Source organism: Struthio camelus, chromosome 17 (assembly GCF_040807025.1).
Source record: "Struthio camelus isolate bStrCam1 chromosome 17, bStrCam1.hap1, whole genome shotgun sequence".
NCBI lineage: Eukaryota > Metazoa > Chordata > Aves > Struthioniformes > Struthionidae > Struthio > Struthio camelus.
In genome coordinates this window covers 15,951,803-15,973,142 of record NC_090958.1, presented here as the reverse complement: position 1 = coordinate 15,973,142, position 21,340 = coordinate 15,951,803, and the positions used below count along the sequence as shown (strand labels likewise).

The 21,340-nt window shown below is 39.4% G+C and overlaps 1 protein-coding gene across 1 annotated transcript in view; it reads left to right on the top strand.

Moving 5' to 3' along the window:
• The window catches only part of AACS (acetoacetyl-CoA synthetase), a 49,144-nt gene extending 28,337 nt beyond the window's left edge, over nucleotides 1–20,807 (top strand). Inside the window, exons 8-18 of the mRNA XM_068910827.1 lie at nucleotides 913–1,060; nucleotides 5,677–5,757; nucleotides 6,657–6,781; nucleotides 10,510–10,574; nucleotides 10,768–10,890; nucleotides 12,135–12,248; nucleotides 12,789–12,914; nucleotides 15,186–15,255; nucleotides 16,233–16,291; nucleotides 17,605–17,807; nucleotides 19,473–20,807. Coding sequence (XP_068766928.1) covers nucleotides 913–1,060; nucleotides 5,677–5,757; nucleotides 6,657–6,781; nucleotides 10,510–10,574; nucleotides 10,768–10,890; nucleotides 12,135–12,248; nucleotides 12,789–12,914; nucleotides 15,186–15,255; nucleotides 16,233–16,291; nucleotides 17,605–17,807; nucleotides 19,473–19,610 — 1,252 coding nt within the window. The 3' untranslated portion in view covers nucleotides 19,611–20,807. The remainder of the gene's footprint in view (nucleotides 1–912; nucleotides 1,061–5,676; nucleotides 5,758–6,656; nucleotides 6,782–10,509; nucleotides 10,575–10,767; nucleotides 10,891–12,134; nucleotides 12,249–12,788; nucleotides 12,915–15,185; nucleotides 15,256–16,232; nucleotides 16,292–17,604; nucleotides 17,808–19,472) is intronic.
• The last annotated feature ends 533 nt before the right edge of the window (nucleotides 20,808–21,340 follow it).

The following is a 21,340-nucleotide window of genomic DNA, read 5'->3' as shown; positions in this document are numbered from 1 at the left end:
TAGGGGAGCAGGGGGAAGGCTAGGAGGTTCTTGTCACTAGGCAAAGCTAACAGTTAATACTGGTGCTGTGTCTGAGCTCTGCTCGTTTAAAGCCCACTCTGGTATCTCCGGTTTGCATTCCTCTGACTTCCATCAGAGCTTGCATGCGTGGGTATAGCATTTGCAAGGACAGAGAATCAGTTCAGGTCCACTGCTGTGCCCAAGCTGAAAAGACCTTGGGGGTTCAGGCACACAGCAACACTTGGCTTGCTCCAGGAAAGCTTCAGCTGATGCTGAGCCTGAGCTTATAAGCCTTTCTGGATCTGATTTGCCTGGGTATGAAACAAATTCTAGAGTTTTTGTATCGTTTGCCATTGTTTTTCTGATTCTGGGAGCAGAGTGGAGAGATGTCCAAGCTGGCTCTGTGCCCCCAGCCAGCTTGGGTCTTCTGGATCCAAGTTTGCTTTGAGAGTTGTGCATTCAGGTTCGTATGGAAAAGTAAGCCTTGCGAGATAAATTTTTCTCCCCATTTGTGGTGAGATTTGTATCCACCTGTGGGTACAGGGAAGGGTAAGAGGGCTGCCCATTGTGTAGCTCCTATCCCAAAGCCAAGCCTCCACTGACAATCTGCCCCTCTGGTCAAGCTGTTAAGGCTAGCAGCTGATTATTGGTGCAGATTTATAGGCTTGATTTTGCTGTGTTACATCTTAATGTTATACTAATGTCTTATTTTCAAATAGAAACAGGAAACAAAACAGTTTAGTGATTCAAATGAAGAGCAGAAATAGACTGAGAGTGAAACTAATATACGTAGTTTGAGTACATAGTTTATTGCAAGAGAGCTATTAGATGCGGAGGTGATCTTATATATGGGATGGGGTAACGCTTTCAAACAAAACTGAAATGTTCTTTTTCCCCCCCGCTCTTATGCAGTGTCTTTTTAGAAGATTTCCTTGCTACTGGGAAAGGAGACCAGGCCCCCCAGCTGGAGTTTGAACAGCTGCCTTTTAGTCATCCTCTCTTTATCATGTATTCATCAGGCACAACAGGGGCACCAAAATGCATGGTCCATTCAGCAGGGGTATGTCTTTCCTCCTGGAGCTACACTGTCTTATTCATAACTACCTGGTTTACATTGTTTTCCTTTAACAGTGTCTCATAATGTAATTGTTGGAAGATTTGATTGCTGAAAAATTGTCAGTAACTTGAAACGAAACTTTTGATTTCTAGGTGAGTGGTTGAAAGCAAATGTAGATTCATAAGGATATAAAATTTGGTTTAGAGATTGTTGTGGAGACCCTTCAGAGACTTCAGCAATTTCCTGAGGGCAAATGTCTGTCACAAAAGCACTAGGAGAGCTGGCACAACTGCTATTTGTATCAGAAGGGCCAAAGAACTGACTGGGTGCTTGGAACTTATTTTTGGACACTTTCAGGTTTGAGGCCCATTGGCAAAGGAGATACGACGATGCTTGTGTTCTTTATCTAGAGTATTCCTGTATCTAAAAAGCTTCGCTCCTCAGGGTTGTCAGTTCAGAGCATGTCAGCCTCAGCAATCATTCTTTACATGATTATAATAAATAATAATGAATATAATAAATGATTATAATAATACCTAAGTCTTTTGGGTGTAAGTTTTTGCTTTGTATGGAAGCTTTGTTTTAGGCAGTGTCGTCTTGTGGCTAAAGATACAAAGAAAGTTGCAGCCAAATTCACCTGTGCTCACGTGCTTTCTAGTTGCTATTCATGTTCTAAAAGAAAGTTGTCCTAGGCAACTTGGTAAAATTCAGATAATGGCTACATCAGCTGGGTGCAGTGTTCAGACTTTCAATCTGCCGTTAGTATAGTCCTTCATAAAAAGCGGAGATTTTATATTTAAATTTGCCTTAAGGCAGAAAGTACTGTATAAAACATTTGTGCCAGCTTGTACAAATTGAACTGCACAACTACTATCCAGTGTCCATTGCCTCTGCTAGTTGCCCTGGAAGACAGGATGAGGAACTTGTGAAACTGTCTAGAGTTGTCTAGGTAGCCATAGGACAGTGTCACTTTGATGTTAGGCCCATAGCGTGGATGGTCTTGTCTTTGTTTGATGGCTAGGACTGGAGGATTTGCCCACAGATAATTCCTATGCTGTTTGTAAAAACTCTGCTTTATATACTGTCGATAAGAGGTCATACCAGGCAGCATGTGACATATAAAATGGTCCCTTAGCGACAAGTCTTACGTTTTGGAGAAGAAAAAAGGAAGTGTATCTTGAAGTTTGATAGCTGTTTTGAAGCTGTGCTGGCTTTAGACCGTTGGGTTAAGTACTTATGGAGATGGATTAGCAAGAAAAGGGCAGGTGTTTTGTCCAGTGATGCATTATAAACAAGGAGGTGAAAAACACACGTAGAGCAGACAGTGGGACTTTTCTGTGTTGCGAAGTTCTTTTCTTTTCTCTTTCCATGTTATCTCTGTGGCTACTTAGCTTGCCCTTAGTTGTGTCTATACTCTTCATTTGAGTCATCTTTCCAGTTCATACAGGGCTACCTGGAGAGTTTAGGCACAGGCTACTCATCCTTGTTGGAGGGGGAAGGCAGAATGTGATAGCTTGTTGTGTGGGATATGTTATTTGTGAGGATAACTGTTCCCAGTGAGCAGCTCTGTAGTTCTTCACTGAAGGGTAATTCCCCCTTCCCCCCTCCCCCCCCCCCCAAAGGTGAGATGCTAACAACTATGTTGCCTGGCTTAAAACAAAATTGTTTTCATCATGGGCTTCCTTGGTTTGCCTGCTCTGTATGTGCCAGTTTGAAAAGGGCCTACAAATAAAATCCGATCAAACAAATGCTTAGATATCTTTTGCCCACTTGTTTGGGTTCCTCTATTGAATTGTTCTTGACTCTTTTCCATCATAATCGATAGGAGGATTCTCATTGATTTCAACAGAAGCAGAATTGGCCCATGGTCTTTGTTTCATTTTCCAGCCTCAGGTTAATTGAAATTATGTTTTGATAGCTTAAAAAAAAAAAGAGGTGGCCTTGCAGTGAAAACATTAAATTACTGCCTCTTTGCAGTGCACTTCAAAGTTGTTTTATTGTTGTACTGATCTTTTTATAGATGTTAATACACAGCTTACTCTAAATTTACAACTCAGTTTCATTCTGCAATATTTCTAGTCTATTTTCTCCGCACGTGCTCTGTTCTCTTGTTACACATAGTGAAAGTAACATGTAAATAATGAAAATGAGGACAGACCAGGGAAGATGTAAAAAATAGTGCCTCAGAGGGAGCAAAACTTTTCTGGTTTTGAAAGCAAGTCTATTGTACTGAACAGCTGGTTGTGCTAAAGAAATACATTTGGAGGCTTCTTTCTAATTCTCTAAAAATTAGGAAGTAGTTGCTCTTCCTGTGTCATAAAAATATTGGCCTGTCTTACGTCATTCGTACAGGCCCCTCTTCACATTTACTTCATAGTTGCTTCACATTCACAACTATCGAAGGAGAGAGAATCAGTTCACTTCTGTGAGTCTTAAGGACTTCTAAGACCTGGGTTCAAATAACTATTGCTACAGGCTTCTTATTCAGTTGTAGGCAAATTACTAAGTCTGAATATACTTTAGTATTCCCTCAGGCTGTAGTACTTCTGCCTTCAGAGTTCACACTCCATACCCTTCCTCTTCTAGCTCCTCAGACCTGAATTTCTCTCTCTAATGCAACCTGACTTCCCTGCTCTCATGCAACATCCTTCTCCCCATCCTGGCAGTTTGTGGCTCCTAACCATGAAGTTCCTAGCTCTGCTGAAGATCAAGTTCAGTTGCCACTTTGAACGTTGTGGGACAGCTCTGCAGTCTACAACTGCTTATGCCCCAGCACCTCTTCTCCCTCTCTGGTCCCACTAGCCCAGCTTTATCCTCTGATGAGGATTTTTCATCCCAGACTCTTTCTGGATGCTGTGCAGAGCGCCCAGGTGGTTCAAGACCAGGATCAGCAGCTGTGAGTTACTGCTGTCTCTGAGCTACATAGGCACTTAGCGCTGATCTGCTGTGTTTTGATAGGGTGGCTGAGGGGCAGCAGTGCCTAATAGTTGTTAATTTTGACACTCTGTGCGCTCAGCACTGTATCTGCATATGTTAAGCTCAACAAAGAGAAGCAGGCCAAGAAGTTCTTTCATCAGCTGACAGGTCTGTGCCATGAAACGCTGAACACTTAGGATTTGTTCTGAAGGTCATAGGAGTCCTATAAATAAACCCGAGAGAGCATCTTGGGCTATAAGCTCTTTAGAACGACTGTGCCTTCTACCACAATACTTCTGTTTGCAGATGGAGAGTTAGCACGGTTTTGGGGGGAATAGTTCATAGCCTCTGCCAAAATTAAGTTTCCTTTTGTTTCTTGAACTGCAGCTTAGTGATAACTAAATGGAGAAAAAGATAGGCAATATTTATTTCAATTGAATTTGACTTTTAAAATACAGCCTCACTATTTTGTGTGATTCTTTAAGATTTCTCTGCAATTAAGATTGCAGAGGCAATGTGCTTACTCTTGTATGTAGAATGATTATGTTAAACACCTGCAGTTCTTTTGGCAACACCAGAAATTAAGTTAGTCATAGCGTTTCTAAATCCTGAATTTAAAATTCAAAAATGTAGGTAGTAGCATGTAGCTAGATGGCAGCATTGCTACAGCTTAGTATATTCAAACAGGAGCGGATACATTCAGACCTGGTTCCTTTTAAGTTGCAAAGAGAAAATCAATTTACTCCTTTATTTTTATTTAATATTTTCTTCTTCTTCTCCCAAAGCATGCAGCGGTTTTATGACTTTTCTTTTTTCATTTCAAATGTTTATCTGTAATCTGTTTTCTTTCAACATAATTTTTATTCCCTCATGCTTAGGAGGGTCTTAAGAGTTCCCCCATAGGTCCTTACATAAATGCAAAGCGCATTTTAAATCAGCCACATTAATATGTCATTGCAGTGAAGTGACTTAGTGAAACAGTTTGTAAATTTATTTATCATAACAGGTTGCATTTTAATGATGATCAAAAAAGTGCTTCAGCTGCATTTCCAACCAACAAAAAGGGGATAATATATTTCACTGCATTGTGGTTAATACTGGTGTTTTGAGCAGTGAGTTTTTCCATATTGCTAGTCGCTTGAATGCTTAGAAAAGATGTATATAGTTAGGTCTTTCATTTTCTGAAAGTTAATAGATGAGACAATTTGGATAAATAGTGTTAATGTATAATAGCTACTGCGGTTCACAGCAACGGTAGGTCCGTTGTTCCTCCCAGCTGCCTGGATATACTGAAAATGAAACTCTGTCAAAGGGCTTATCTACATGGAAAATCTGACTGGTAAAACCATGGTGTTTTAATTATAGCATGCATGGAGTACTGCGCAACTGTGGTGGCTGGGCAAAGCTGGAGCTGAAGGAGGTTATCTTTCCCATGGATTAGAAGTGATGTGTGGTGGGAATTGCTGAGGCCTTGAGAAAGGCTGAAAAGTTACATGAAAGGAAATGGAGAATGCAGACCCTGCTGCTGTGGATAGGCTTGGGATTTGCTTCAGTTGTGGGTAGAAGGAAATACTTACCTGTTATCCTGGAGCGCATCCTGGTTAAGGATTGGCAGCACCAGTTTTTAGAAGTCTTAATGTGCTGTCAGAACTTTACTTTTCATTTATGCGAACTTACATTTTTCTTTCCCTATCTTTTTTCAGGGTACGCTAATACAGCATCTGAAGGAACACATTCTTCACGGCAACATGACCAGCAGTGACGTTATTATGTACTATACAACGGCAAGTGTGGCTTATTAAGGCATTTGTAAAAACTCTTTAATATTTTTTTCTTGTAAAGATTGAGAGCGTTTCCGCAAACCCACAAGTACGTTTCCATGTATTTCTAATTCTTATTCTCTAAGGGATCATCATGCTTAACTGAATTTAAAATCAGGTAGAATAATAAAATGCAACTGGGAGCTTTCTGATGAAAAGTCAAACCTCTCTTAAATGTTTCTGATCTAATTAGTGAGGAAAACGAAATGATTTTTAGCCTCTTAGGTTTATTGATCTAACTGCCTCATCACTTTCATCTGCAAAACAAGCTCCGCCTTCCTGTATCATGCAAGGCTTGACCACACTGAAGATGAGAAATTGGTTTATGTCTTGGTCTGGATGGAGAAGAAAGAAGCCACACATGTCTAGGAGTTGAGTAAAGGAAAAGGAAGAAAGCTTATCGATAGTTGTAGGGGTCCAGTTACGTTTTTTCTAATGTTGTGGTAAAGAAGGTGGTTCTGCAGTATTTTATGACTGTAACAGTTTGAGAAGACTGTCTTTCCTCATGAGTTCCTTTCTGAACTTAACACTGCTAGCCAGGTTGTAGTATCCTCACAGAGGACTCATAATTGCTTTGTCCCAGTTTTGTGTTATCTTTTGACTCATGATTTGAAGGTACACGTATAGGGAGGTTTAGAATCCCCATCTCATTAGATGTTTTCAAAGGCAAGTTAGATGAGCATCCATTAAGAATCGTTTATGTGTAGCGGATCCGGTCTTGGACCAGGTGAAAGGATTAACAGTGCTCCAGCTTTATTTTCTGGTTCCGAAATAATGAGTAGAGCTAATCAATAGAAATAGCTATAAACTCAGGTGTTAGCTAGCTGACAAAGAAACTAATGTTGTTGTTCTCTCTTTTCTAGACTGGCTGGATGATGTGGAATTGGTTAGTAACTGCGCTTGCTACAGGAGCTTCGGTGGTTTTATACGATGGATCTCCTCTAGTTCCATCACCCAATGTGCTCTGGGACTTGATTGACAGACTAGGGTATGTAAATGAGATTAAATGGAATGATAATAGTCTTTGCTGTTGCAGTGACCATATGCAACCTCATTAAAGATGTCATTCCCTTGGTCAGAAACTAGTATGTGGCCTGACACAGTTTCTTTTGACTTAACCTTGAGTGAACTACTTTTTAAATTTTGTACTAAAACAGCCTTTGAGAGAGACTAGAAGAGACAAAGAACTGATTGTTTCAGAATTGATTCAAGCATTTGGATTCCAAGCAAACAAAGAGTTTTGGTTCAATAGTCAGTTTTCAAGAGCAGCCTTTTCAAAAGGCAGTAATTGGGAATGATCTGAAGAGTTAATTTCTCAGTGCACTCAGAACTTTGCAAAATAAGAATCCTTTGTTTCAAAAGGCTCAACCCAGGACTGAATATAGCACTTTGACTTGAAAGACATGAATTGACTGGAAATGCTCAGCAAGGCTTCTTGTATTTTCTTATTTTGCTTTCTAATCTATAATGCTTAATTCTCTCTGTCAAGCCATTCATTAACTGGCTTATGCAGTTCTTTGAACACTGTTCACAGTGCCCGCTCTCAAAGCATAGGAAAACAGCAACTGTCACATGAACAATTGTAAAATCCTGTAGCGGTATTTTCCTACTTTGTACATTGGATAAACTTTGTGTTTTGTAACTTTCCCATTTTGCTGACTGGGTGTAGGGAGAAGAGCTGTATGATTTTGCTAGTTAAATGACGAGTATAGTTTTTTAAATTACTTGGTGATTAAAATTCATTTTTGGTGGAAAGTGGATGCCAAAAGATTTACTTTCTAACTCTCGCTAATTAATAATTAAAGCTTCACTCTTTTGTGCTGTGTAATATTTAAAGACTGACATTTTGGCTTTGGCTATTATAATTGAAAGCTAATGCCTATACAGAGTGCCTCCAGTACCAAAAAAAAGTACCCCTAGAACAACAGGCAAAAATTTGGAATTGAGAAATAAGACAGCTTATTTTTAAGCATTGTTTCTACATGCCAAAAGTAAGCGAAGATAGCTCGAATGTGTCTGCATGTCTCACTTTTGTAATCTGGTGCTGAAAGGGGTGGCCATCTGTGTGGTACTTCATAATGCAGTCTGTTCCCCACTCAGTCATATGTTACATTTAAAAAAAAAAAAAAAGACTTCAGCATGTTTGGACTACCTTAGTTCTGGAGATGTCCTAGGCTTTCCTTCAGATGTCTCATACTGAATGACAATCATTACTTGAGTGGACAGTATTCAGATTCTGCTTAAGTGAACTATATTTAGCCACTACCCAACAGTTATCACAGGGTTGTGTAGCATTTGGAAGGAAATAATAGGAGACTGGTCTCTCCATGTGTTTGTAGAGGAAGTGTCAAGGAGTTTAAAAATAAGCAGGGAGAAGCACTGATGAATATTGCATCTATAAAATCAGCAATAGTCTGGAGCATGGAAGGAAAGTAAAATATTACACAAGGGTAAAAATAGTTCACATGCTTGTGGTACCTAACCAAAGGAGCAGTTTACTTCTGTGGGCTCTCTTGGGGCGTTTCTCATGTGCCTGATAAAATTGCTGTATGCACTGATGTGTTTGTGCAACCAGACTGTCCTTGTCTCTATCCAAGGGTGGCAGCCTCTTAAGTAACTGTCATCTACCTAAGTGGCAAAGGAAAATATCCCATATTGATATTTTTCAGATATCCTTTCCTTTTCTGAAACAGTATTACTATCTCAAGCTATTCAACTTTCAGTCTTGCTCTTGGAGTAAAAGTAAAGATAGCAGTATCTTGTTTTGTCACATCTGTTGCATTGATGTATGTATTGCCTGTATTCTGTGCGCTCAGGCTGCATCCCTTTTGCTTGTTTGTCTCTACACATTTTCTTGAGTAAGCTTATTGCACTAATATAAAATGAATTAGCAGAAAACAAGGAATAGGATTTTCTGAAGAAAGTCAGCAATGATGTCAGATTAGCCCTTAGGAAAGGGGGAGAACCATTTCTTCAAATTTTGATTGTGATGCATTGAAAAGCTCTTTTCTCTCTCTCCTCCCTTTACTTGGTAAGAGGGTAGGAGTACTGAAAATTACTTTTGCGCAGTGGTCTAAATTTCACTTGTTTCCTAGTGAGAATGATGGCCCCCAGAACATTTATGTAAGGGCAGTAAGCAAAGATTCTATTTGAGCCTTTTTTTTTTTAGATGAGTATAGATAAGGATTAGGCTTCACTGATTACTGTGAATAGCTTAACTTTTTCAAACTGAAATACTGTTTTTTGGGGTGGTTTTTTTTTTTTTTCCCCTAGAGGATTAGGAAGCATATCTTACAGCATTGTGGTTTTCTGTTTTTGAGAATTTCCTTGGGAGGATGTTAAGTGGTGGGAGGAAGGTGCTTCTGAATTGTATTTCCTGCATAGGACTTAGGTTGCTTCATCTATCTGTCTCTCTTTACATGGTTAAATCTCACATTAGTGAGAGGGGCACTTTGCTTACTTGGGGGTCATAGGAATACTAATATTTGTGGTACATGGAAGGGAGCTTAAAATACAGAATTACCAAAAGATTTGTCTTTCTGTTAGAGAGCCATTGTTGCAGTCTCTGTATTCAACAGAAAGATTACTTCCCTTGTACCTTCACAGGGAGACAGGTCTCAAAGCTTTAGGATCTTCCAGGACGGAGGCATCAGTTTTGGCTTTGAGTGCTTTGTAGCAGCTCAGTTATGTGGTGCTCACTGTGCTGCTAATATGCAAGTCGTTCTCCACACTGTTTTGCTGAGTACCAAAATGAGAAATGTCATGTTCCTAATTTGTCAAATGTGAGAAATGGGCAACGTTCTCAGAGTTGTATTTTATTTATTATGTTAATTGAAATATTCATTTCACACTGTGCCTTGACGGTTTGTGTGAATGCGCTATATAATACAGTTGCTCTCAGGCTCATGGCATTGTCATAAAGACCTGTGATGTGCAACTGGGAGACAGAATGGTCTGCTCAGTTTTAAAGATCCTAATAACCATGATGTCTCAACAGTAACTCATGCAGTGACTCTGTAATATAAAATTACTGTATTTTAATGAGCAGCCAAAACCAGCCAAATAGGGATTTTCATTGAATCTTCTCCCCATGCTAGAATTCAGCATGCAGCCATATATTGAATACTCACTCTGAATGTACTCTTTGCAAGGTCAACATTTGTTTATTCAGTTAGCTAGGCCAAATTCCAGGTTCGGTTAGGCATCTGCAACTCAAACTTACATCGGTGGAAACTGAATATATATCTAAGAAAATCATTGGCTGCTGTCTTTGGAACAAAGTTTTGTGTGTTTTTTTTTTTACACAGTGTCCTGAAATGGCATAATTTTGCTATGTGAGTGTAGCGTGGCAGCAGTTCTGTGTTAAGCAGCTCAGTGGCAATTATGGCCAATTAATGAAGTAAATGTTGTAATGTTTTGTGATGTCTTTGGAGTGTTCCATAGTTATGAATTTCTCTAAATGAAAGTGGATGTTTTGTGCAAGGTGGGAAAGCTTTCCTTAATATTTAAAGGTAGAATTAAATGTTTCAACACGTGACCTGACTAACTTTGCTGAAAATGAAATGCCTTGCACTTAAAAAGCTTCAAGATGCTGTACTGCTTGACTAATCAATGTACAGAGTGCCTACGGTTTCTGCTTACTGCAGTGGGAATGGCAGGTCTTCAGAATCTTAACAGATTTAAATATGCAAAATACTTTAACTTTTTTCCTTCTAGGATCACCATCCTTGGAACAGGTGCAAAGTGGCTGGCTGTGCTAGAAGAGAAAAATTTAAAACCATGTAAGCTTCACAAAGCTACTGAATCCTCTTTACCCTCCCTCTTGCCTTTCCTCTGGGGTTCTAGCTCTGTATCTTGTCCATAAATAAGAAGTCAAGTCCTTTATGCGGTTTTTCTGGATTGTAGTGATGAATAGTTACAAAATCTTGTGAAAATTTACTCTTAACCGGTTCTGTTGACTTCTTCCTTTTTAAGGCGAAACGCACAATCTCCAGACGCTCCACACGATACTGTCTACAGGATCACCACTCAAATCTCAAAGCTATGAGTATGTCTACAAACACATTAAAAGCAGTGTCCTACTGGGATCCATTTCAGGTGTTGCTTTTCTGCTATAAGTCTCTTACTAGTTTGTTCATTGCCTGTGCATTTCCTTCTCGCTTGTTTGCTACTGTATGTTCAGGAGGCTTAGGCTTGGATCATTGAGGCTTGGCTATAATTAAACTAGAATTAATTGTCTTTTTTTGTGTCGTTTTTCTGCATAATTAAGTGTGCCATAATGAAGCTGGTGCACCTCAAAGGCTTTTAGGTGGAATGTTTCTGACATAGTGAATGTTTGGGGGTTTTGGTTTTTTGCTAAGCAGGATCATTTATTTTGACTGGCTGTCCTTAGGGGTAGCAGGGTGAGATCAGGGAAAGTCTATTAACCTACAGAATATACTATTCTGCAAATAGCTGACTTCAGCAGGAAATACCTCTTGGAGAGGTTTTTCCATGTTGCCATTTCAGTTCTTTTGTGGCAAGTAATTGGCACTGCAGACAGATTTTTTTGTAAATTATGTAATTAGAGAAATATCAAGCCCACATGCTGTGCAGTTTGTTGTGAGGAGTGCTAACCCAGGCAACTTCTGTTCCTGTAAGGTCCCCCATAGAACTCCTCATTCTGCTGTGTAATGAGGACTGACTTTTCAAAGGACTTTTTAACTTAGTCTGATTTAAAGCCTGACTATTCTGCTACTGAAATCACCCCTGGCTCTGATTTTAGCAAGAGCAGTGCTGAATCTTAAATTTGCTACTATAGGTATGAATAGCCTCTTATATGGAGGAATATTCTTATGAGTAAAGCTAACAGGATTGGTCTTGTTTCTTACTCTCCTTTTTTGAAAAAATACCACTGTGCTAATGAGGACAAGAAATACTCAGTATTTACTTAGTTTGCATAATTGGGCTAGTTTAAACTAATGAAAACAAAGAAGAACAGTAGTGTCACTTCTGACTGATCTTAAATATGTAAATCTGTAACTTGGGATCTGTTTATTTTCTCAGGTAAGTAAACTAAGATTTCCTTAAGTGAAATATAAAGACTTATATTGATAGAAAACTACTGGAAGAAGAAAAGTCAAGCCTGTACAAAGACACATATGTAAAGTCAGGAAAAAAAAACCACTTTTATAATGAGTCATACAACATCCTAGCTAGTAGTGACTGTATATTCTGTGCTGCTTAATGTAGATCGGATGCATTTGTCACGAGAATCTGGAACAGCAGATTGGCACATGTAGTTTTCCATTTTGATTTTCAGAGGAGTACTGTGTGCTCTAAACTGACTTCTTTTGTTGTAGGTGGAACAGATATAATTTCGTGTTTCATGGGTCAGAATGTTACAATTCCAGTTTACAAAGGAGAAATTCAGGCCAGAAATCTTGGAATGGCTGTAGAAGCATGGAATGATGAAGGTAACTATTATCTAAAATGTTACTTAAATTTATGAAACACAGCGGCTGTCCGTCTTTGATTCATGGTATGAGACTTGTATAGGGGATATGACCTTAAGTGTCAGTCATCAGGTATCTAAGTGGCCAGCTATAAAGGGGTGACTTCGCTATGGAAATGTGTTCCACAAAACCTGAATTTGTACCCCTTTGGTCCAGGCTGTGCAGTGAAGATAACCACTGTGTAAAAAGGCCCTCCTTTTTCTATTCCTCTGATAAAGTACATTAGGCCAAATTCAAGCCGCTGGTTTGTGTGCTCATTAGCTATGTTGTTGTGGATGCCAGGCTGGCTTCATCCGATGGTGCAACTCTCCTGAAGTTACTGAGGTTAAGGTAGAGATGAGTTTAATAACTGATGGCAAACTCTTAAGACCGCCAGTGCTCTCATCTCATATCTGTGCATAGCATCTTCTATATATGTAATAACTGTAGATGATCTTTGCTTTGGTGTTCTACTGTTTACAGCAGGAAAAATGCAGAAAACACCTCTTTCTTTATCAACAGGCAAACCAGTTTGGGGTGAAAGTGGAGAGCTGGTTTGTACAAAGCCAATTCCCTGTCAACCTACACACTTCTGGAATGATGAGAATGGAAACAAATACAGGAAAGCTTATTTTTCAAAATTCCCAGGTATGTAATGACGGGCTTGGGACATTGCTTGAACTGACCAAGAATGTAAATTGTGCTGCTGCTGTTAGGAAGCTACAGGTGTATTCTTGCCCACTGAAAGGCAGGTGCAGCCTTGAACCCAGATTTCCAGGGTGAGAACTCCAAGGAATGTTTGATAAATAACTCTGTTTTCCAGTGCTTTCTGTTGAATCTGGGTCTAGATCAGTTTAATAAGAATCTCTGGAAAGCTCCAATCCTGTTTTACTCCTGCTCTTATTGGGCAGATAGGGCTATAACAACAGCTTGATCATCTGTAGCGCAGGCATAGACTGCTTGGCATATGAGTGTGAAGTAAAAGTGTCTCATAGGTCAGGGAGCAGTCCTCCATTAATGAGTGCTACTGCACCTCTGCCAGATTGCCCCTATCTAGCAGGAGGGGAGAGTCCAAAGGGTTAAGTGCTGGCCCGCTATCAGGTTAGCGTGAGGCTTGGATTTAAACATGTGCTGTCTCGGCAATGCATATTCTGCATTCACACAGTCTCCCAGTGCTGGTAAGAGTAAAGGAACAGATACACAGTGGGCCAGAGGCGTTCTTCCTCATCACTACAGAGGACTCTGCCCATCCAGAGCCTCACTTGTGTGGCGCAGCAGCACTGAACTCCCTGCTGCCTACTGGGCAGGGGCTTAGAGGAGCGGGACCTCAAGTTGCTGCTTTTTGGAGATGGAGGTATTTTTATAAATAGCAGCAAAACAGTGGATTCACGAGAGAAGTCAGGATGTGCATGCAGCACAGTAATCATACAGGAAAAAACGAAGGTTTTGATTTAAATGTTTTGAGTGGTTCCTTCTGCTATAAATAGTTGTAGTAATAAATAGTAAAGGCTTTTTAGTGTCCCATTCTTTGACCCCTATCCTTCTAAGCAGTTAAAATATTCCTAACACATAATTTTAGCAAGTGTTCTGTCCAACTGTTTATACTTCGTAGCTATTTCTTTTCAAGAGGGAAGAGAATTCGATGGCAACATGCACACTGTGATCACTTAAATCTGTGGTTCCACTATAAATTTATCTTCTTCTGATCTGGCTTGCTTTGTTATGTGATGAGTTAAGATTCTAATGCCTGAGGGAACCTTGATACATGTCAAAATCATGTTTTTGACAGCTTTTCATACAGAGATCTCTTTCACAAATGAAAACACAGTATTTTGAATTTTGCTGCTGCTTCACAAAGATTGAAAGACTGCATAGGAAGCACAGTGCACACTAGCTTGCTGTGGCAGTAGTTTCCAACACATAGGTGCAGTACCTTTTTTGCAAGTATGTGGTGTAGAATTAAGCTTTACTTCCATTTCCTTATTGCCAGGGTTTTGTCAGGTACAATCCATGTTCTCTAAGTGGCTATCAAAGCTGCAGGGGTCTTTTGGGGCGGGGTGGGGGAAGATTTTCAGGTCTACGTGGAAGTTGCAGGCTGCATGTGAGCCTGGCAACAATAGCTCTGAAAGGAAAAAATTACTGTGTGACAGTTGTTAGCCTGGAATCTCTGTAGTCCAGATAGTCTGCCAGAAACCCTTTTTCTGTCTTTCCTGTGTAAGTGGGTTTAAAGTTGTTACAGTTCAGATGACAAATGGTGTTATGTGTGCATGCATGTATATATTTGAGGTTTATTTTCCTTAGGAAAACTCAAGTAGAATTAACTTCTGTCTGTTTGTAGCACACTACTGTAGTGGTCTAAACTTAAAAAAAAAAAAAAAAAAAAAAAAATTCTGCCAGCTCTTGAGTCAAATCTGATTTTACATTAATACAAATCAAGAACAGTACCATTAAGCACATAAGCTCCCTAGGAATTGCTTGACTGAGGCCTGTTGTGCACACCCAGAGGTTGCTGCTTCCACAGAATTATACATCGTAAGCGTGGGTCAGGAGAGACTGGAGTATTTTTACCTGTGTAGAAGATTCTTTCTGTTTCACCAAAATGTGTTCAAAGCACCAGCTCATCCTTTTTCTAGAGGGCACCATATAGTAATGCAAACAAGTAAATCATGAAGTAAGCTGGGGTTTGATCCTAGTGTGTGAGCTACTGCTGTATGCATGCTAGCTACGCATAATATGTGCGGTGTGGATCGCTTGCACAGTGAAGTAAGTACCACTTCATTTACTGATGATGTGTTATATTTTCATATGTAGTTTACAGCAAGAATCCTAAGTTACATGAGTTGAATTACAGAATTAAATGTCTATTTTTAACTGGAAGAATGAGAAATCAGCTGCTTAACCTTTGTCATTCTCTAATAGGTGTTTGGGCCCATGGTGATTACTGCAAAATTAATCCCAAGACAGGAGGAATTGTCATGCTTGGTCGCAGGTAGAGTATTTTGGTGAAAGTGTTCAGAGTTAAACAGGTGCTAAAATTTGCAGACTTTAACTTGGAACATAGTGTAGATGATTCTCCGTCATGCCTGTTAGCTTGATATTTGTCTTGTTAAATTCAATATTGATGGGAATTTCAACCCGTATGCTGATCAGAGCAGCTGAATTGGAGAGAAGGGAGCACATTTCAAAGCTCTACTCCACTTGTATGTGTGTGAATCCAACACAATAATTCTACTTGATTTTGTTTTGCATGGTTTGTAGTGATGGATCCTCTATTAGAAATGTCAAATTGAAAGGCAATACCTCTCTTCCAAGTCGAGGTGGAAAATGAGGAAACTTGTCTTTTGCTCTTGGCTTTGCCATTAACTTGCTTTACAGCATAACTTATTTGCAGAAGGTCAGGTATTAAGCTGTGCTTAACTTAAAGGTCACAGAAATTCAGGATCACGACTGAGGCTAAAGTTTATGCTTGCGTTTACAAGTTGTAGTTCAAAACAAAGTTGAGTGAATATCTTGAAGCTGTGACTAGCAGTGTCACAAAAAACCTTCTCAACAGACATACTTACGGCGTGAGGCTGCTATATATGAGACACAGGTTACAGCTTTAAGAGAGCGGGAAGTAATGGCACACAATAGCAATATGATGTACTGGGAAGATTCTTGATCTATTATCAGCAGTATATGTGTGCGTTTGTAGGCTTAAATGAGAAATATCACTGGTGCCATTGGAAGGGGGAGGGAGGGAACAGGAAAGGTAAAAGGATAATGCTGAGGTTCTTTGTAAAACTGGATTCTAATGAGCAAAAGGGCTTCTGAAATAGAATTATTTTAAAATTCTGTTTCTCATGTGGCTGCCTGTTTGTTCACTGCACGAAATATTGAGAGACTTGTTTAATTGCATCATTTTTTTCTTTTCATCAAACTCTAATTACATTTTAATGCTTCTTTTTGTTTGTGTGTAACTTTCAGTGACGGTACATTAAATCCAAATGGAGTAAGATTTGGAAGTTCTGAAATCTATAACATAGGTATGAAATTAACTTTCCATCTCTTTCAACTATGACGTTGTCTGTAGCCGTAAATCTGGAGTGTAAGCATTATAAAGGTGGCTGGAAGGATTAAATAATGAAAGACTTGCAGTTTTCCAAATGAAAGTCATTAAAGAGCAAATTAGTGTTAATAGTAACATTCTGTTCTGTAGACTTGACATTGGTTGCCTTCCCAAGACATCTGCAGGGCTGGAGATGACCAGCTGCGATGTGTTGGATTCTCCTCCATTAGATTTTGCTTTCATATAAAAAGATGCTACAAATTATTTCATGCAGCTTTGTAGGAGCGAACCTGACTGCTGAGGCTTTTCTTTCCCAAGACAAGCTCTTGAAACTATTTGTTTTTCCGTGCCATTGTTGATTATAACTTATGTGGCCATAACTGAATCCCCATGAACAGAGAAATTGCCAGCAAAGCCAAGAGGAGGGTGGAAGGTTAGATTGTGCTGTTGTAGCCTTGTTCCCAGCAGAACAATAGCTCAATGTTGTTCTACTGGGAACCGCATCTTTCCTGGGCTGTGTGAGGTTGGAGGCTCAGCCTCCCTTGTGTGTGGTAGAAAAACTGTGAATGTTTGTGGCAGCTGCCCTGGGTCATGCTTAACCTCAGCATTTCTGTACTTGAACCAGAGGGAACAGTTTCTGTCAGTGCTGGAACACGCACAAAGGCCCAAGGTAAATTGGTAAAATGGCATGTGGTTCTGGCTCCCCAGGATCGATGGTTTTCTAGTAAAAATAGAGGTTTCAACTGGGACTGTGGTTTGAATATTTAGAATTTAAATCCAATACAGCCTCTGAGATTGTCGATCCGCACAGTGCTTCCCAGCCTCAGAAGTTCTGTCTTCGAAAGGCTGTGAAACTGTGCGCGTAAAGATGCTAAGCTGGGACTTAGGCACCCAGTTGCAACTCCTTGTTCTTCTGTGATCAGGCATATTTTTTTCTGTCTATGCAGCGATGGGGATAATAGCCTTGTCTTACTTCAGTGGTTTGTGAGACAAGCCAAAGAAAATGGCTTTGTGTAAAAGCCATTATCAGTCTCATAGCAAATTTTGCATGTCCTGGGCCAGCGTATGTCTACTCCTTACGCCTGGATTTTCACTTGAGCAGGATTTAGAATTTTAGATTTTTTTCAGAGCGCCCTGAGGAAGCTTTTTGAAAATAACCTAGTCCGCATTTCCTTCTGTCCTGTTTCACCTCCAGGGGATGTGAAGTATTTCCTTTGGTGCAATTACAAAAAGGTGCATCCAGAACAAAACAAATGCATGTGGTAAAAGCCTTCTTTTTTTCCCTTCCAGTTGAAGCCTTTGAGGAGGTTTCAGATAGCCTCTGTGTCCCACAGTACAACAAAGATGGGGAGGAAAGAGTGATACTCTTCCTGAAGATGGCTTTAAACTATGCATTCAGTGAGGATCTGGCGAAAAGAATTCGAGATGCGATACGTATAGCACTTTCTGCTAGACATGTTCCAAGCCTCATTCTAGAAACCAAAGGCATTCCGGTATGTCATGAAAAATGCTGCCTACTGTTTTCTTTGTCACCTTGAATAGTAATTAAGGAGCAGTTGTCATTGCTCTTCAAACCCACATGCGTGGAAATTTTAGCATCTCAAAAGTGTATTCGAGCTTTATAAATAGTTTGTCTATGTTGCCTAGCAACTTCATTTCTTCTCCTTTTCAGCTAAGCATATTTTTGTTTTTTTAACAATACCTAAAAATTCCCATTCTCAGGTTATAAATATACACGTATTAAGTATATATTACTGAGAAAACACAAGTCTTTTAAAGAAAAATATTAAAAAGGTAATTTGACTCTGGCTTTTCAGTCCACCCGTAAGCTTATTTTGTTTTTCTATTTCAAATGACATTCTCATGAAAGCTGAGAGCACTGAGCAAATGCAGAAGTGAAATGGCTTACAAAATGATTTTATACATCTGTTTAGGCATGTAAATGTAGCTCTATCGCTCTCTTTTAGCAGTAACTAACATAAAATCTTTGTGCAGGTGAGAGGGGGAGAGAAAAGTACATATACCTAGAGATTGTGCACGCTCAGTCTCCTGGAGCTGTTAAGTGCAGTGCTCTGCAGTACTCTTCCTTACAGTGTGAACTTTGAATTGGGATGCCTGTTGTCTCCTCGTCTTTGCTGCTCGACCTTCCTCAGCAGCTCTATGAGCCCCTTATTGATAGCTGAATGGGGGTGCAGTGTAGTTGTCTCATGTCCAGTCACAGGTAGACTTTGATGGTTAGAGAGTAATGGCTTGAGACTTCAGACCAAATGCTTGATATTGTGATACCTATTTACTTCCCAGTGGATGTTTCCGTGTGAAAATGGCCTAGGGTTCAAGCGTACCAAACGTGTTCAGTTCTGCCAGCCTCCATAGGGTACACTGAGGTACGATTCTGATCTGTGGAGTCACTGCTCTTTCAGGATGTGTTGGGAAACAGTATTAGGCTCAGAATATCTAACTTGCATAAGAATCCCTGAGTCTCTTAAATGGTGAAGCCTGGATTTTCCAGGCTGCAACTGAGCTTCTGCATGAAACGGTGAACTTGTAAAGTGCATAAATCACCTGAATGTACAGAATAAAGTTGATGGCAGAGGTGTTTACGACAGTCTGCCCCCTCAGGAATGCCTGCTTAGATCATTAAGTAGTTCACATTTTGACTGAATTTACAATTGAATGAATTTTAATTACATTTCAGGTAAAATATGCCAGTGGTAAAGTGATCAAAGCTGTCTCTTATCTTTCTTTGAAGGTTTTGTTTGGAAAGGAGAGCTCTTTCTATTTTCTGCTACTTTTAGAAATGTATTTGAATCCCCTTCTAAAAAATACAGAGTCTATTCCTGGTGATATTGTATACCGGTAGAAACTGGGGATAGCTCTCTTGAAGTGATGAGGGTTTCAGTGACACAAAGCTCAGTTTCACCAGTTTAAATGGGAGCTGGGCCAGGTTCACAGTATTACCATTGGGTACATATAAAACTCTCCGAATTCCCCTTGCCCTTCAAGTGATGCACCAAACTGTTTCTTCCATCAAGTGTAACAGGAAAGGGAAGACATGATGTTACACTTCATGATGGAGTTCCAAGGTAGCTGGTGGGGCTTTGCATTAATCTTTCCTACATGAAAAGTGTAATTTTATCATTGCTGGTTTTGTTTTTCAGTATACGATAAATGGAAAAAAAGTGGAAGTAGCTGTGAAAGAAATAATTGCAGGGAAAGAAGTTGTGCAGCGGGGAGCTTTCTCAAACCCAGAGACTTTGGACCTGTACCAAAATATTCCTGAGCTTCAGAATTTCTGAAGCTACTTTTTTTTCTTTTGCATCTTTGTTCTGTGTTTTTGTATATACCAATACTGTATGTAAAGAGAAAAGTAACTCTATTTAATACTAGTGGTTCTTTTAAAAGAAAAATATTTCGTTAAGTGCATTATGAAAGGCCTGGGTAAAGCATAGCTCCCTTTTATTGGTTAAATATGCCATATGTCTTGGAGTTACTCTTCCAGCCTGCAAAGGGAAACCTGCCTGTTTTGATTTTTATATATATGATGAATGCATCTTTTCTGGTTAGATTTATGTCAGCAGCCCATCAAACTGGAACACCAATAGCAAAAGTTGCAGTTCATAATAGAATATTTCTCTTTCATGAAACATTCATTTTCTTTTTTTAACTGGATTTTTAGCTGAATTTTTTCAGTGGTTTTTAGAGCCAACTGCAAGGAATATATGGCAATTTTAAATATTTGACCGTGAAACACAGAAGTATTCCATACGTAATGTGCATTTAAATTTTTTATTAAGCCAGATCATAATGCACTACACCCATCTGACTTGATTCCAAATAATTTCAGTCTTCAACTGTCTCGTGGTACCCTTGAAGGTAACTGCTGCTTCATTTTATGATGTGACCTTCCTATTGTTTTAAGCTTTTAGCTCATTGGCTTGTAGGGATTCAGAAAGTGAGGGAGCAGTCACCTCCTTATTCCTGGTGTAAATCCAGATTATTTACACTGAATTTACTGGAATTACTCTGGATTAACATCATTGCAGCTGAGATCAGCATTTCACTTCCCTGTTTCAAAGTTCTTTTTTTGTCCTTAAGGCCACAGTCCAGTGTTATGCTAGCTGAACAGTTCCAATATGTTCATTTATTAAAACCTGACGGTTTTTGTAACTTTTTTACCAAGTGTCATGTTGAAAGTGAAAGATTAAAATGTTTTCTAGCTCTATATCCTTCCAGGTTATAAAGGGAAAAATACTGTTATGAGTATATTAAAGCAGTAAAATGGAAGCACTAAAACATTGTCTTGTTTTTTGCAAAGAAAATACAATTGCAGTAGTTGTACCAAATCCCTGGCACTCTTATCTCCTGCACTATGTGAATATTGTGGGTTAAGTATTTAATGCATTGAAATCTTGGGTGTCTTGATAATTGTGTTGAATGCATTCAGCACTGATAAAGAGTTAATTAAAAGAAAATAAATTGATTCTTAATATAAATGTGTGTATTTGTTTCCACTTTCACTCAACATCTTCGTTTTCCTTTTGATTGAGTGTCATGGAATTGTTTTTAGCTTAATTTATCTATTCTAACATTTTTATCCAAGTGCACCCCACTACAAAACTGTTGTTCTGTGCAAGCTTTACCCTGTTCGTTTTGTAGAGCCCAGCACAAGTGAGATGCTGCTGCTGTAGTTAAACATGCACAGCTGGCTTATGTAAAGGTCACAAGTCAGGAGGGGAAGAAAGTGCTGAAAATGTGTCCTGTGTCAGCACAGTAACAGAAGTTGCCTGTTGGGATATGTTACTGTTGCTAAAAAGGGGTACATCTGTGCACTGAGAGGCACATGCTCCTTTACTTAGCTCAAAATCTAGGAGTTTGTGCAGTTCACGTTTAGCTGGAGCTAGAAAGTTGGTGGTTATATCCCCTCCACCCTATGACAGGCACCTGCTGACTAGCTCCAGTAAGCTGAAGGCTGTAGCAAAATTCAAGTGGTTATATAAAATACTGCTGTTTAATTCCGTAAGAGTGA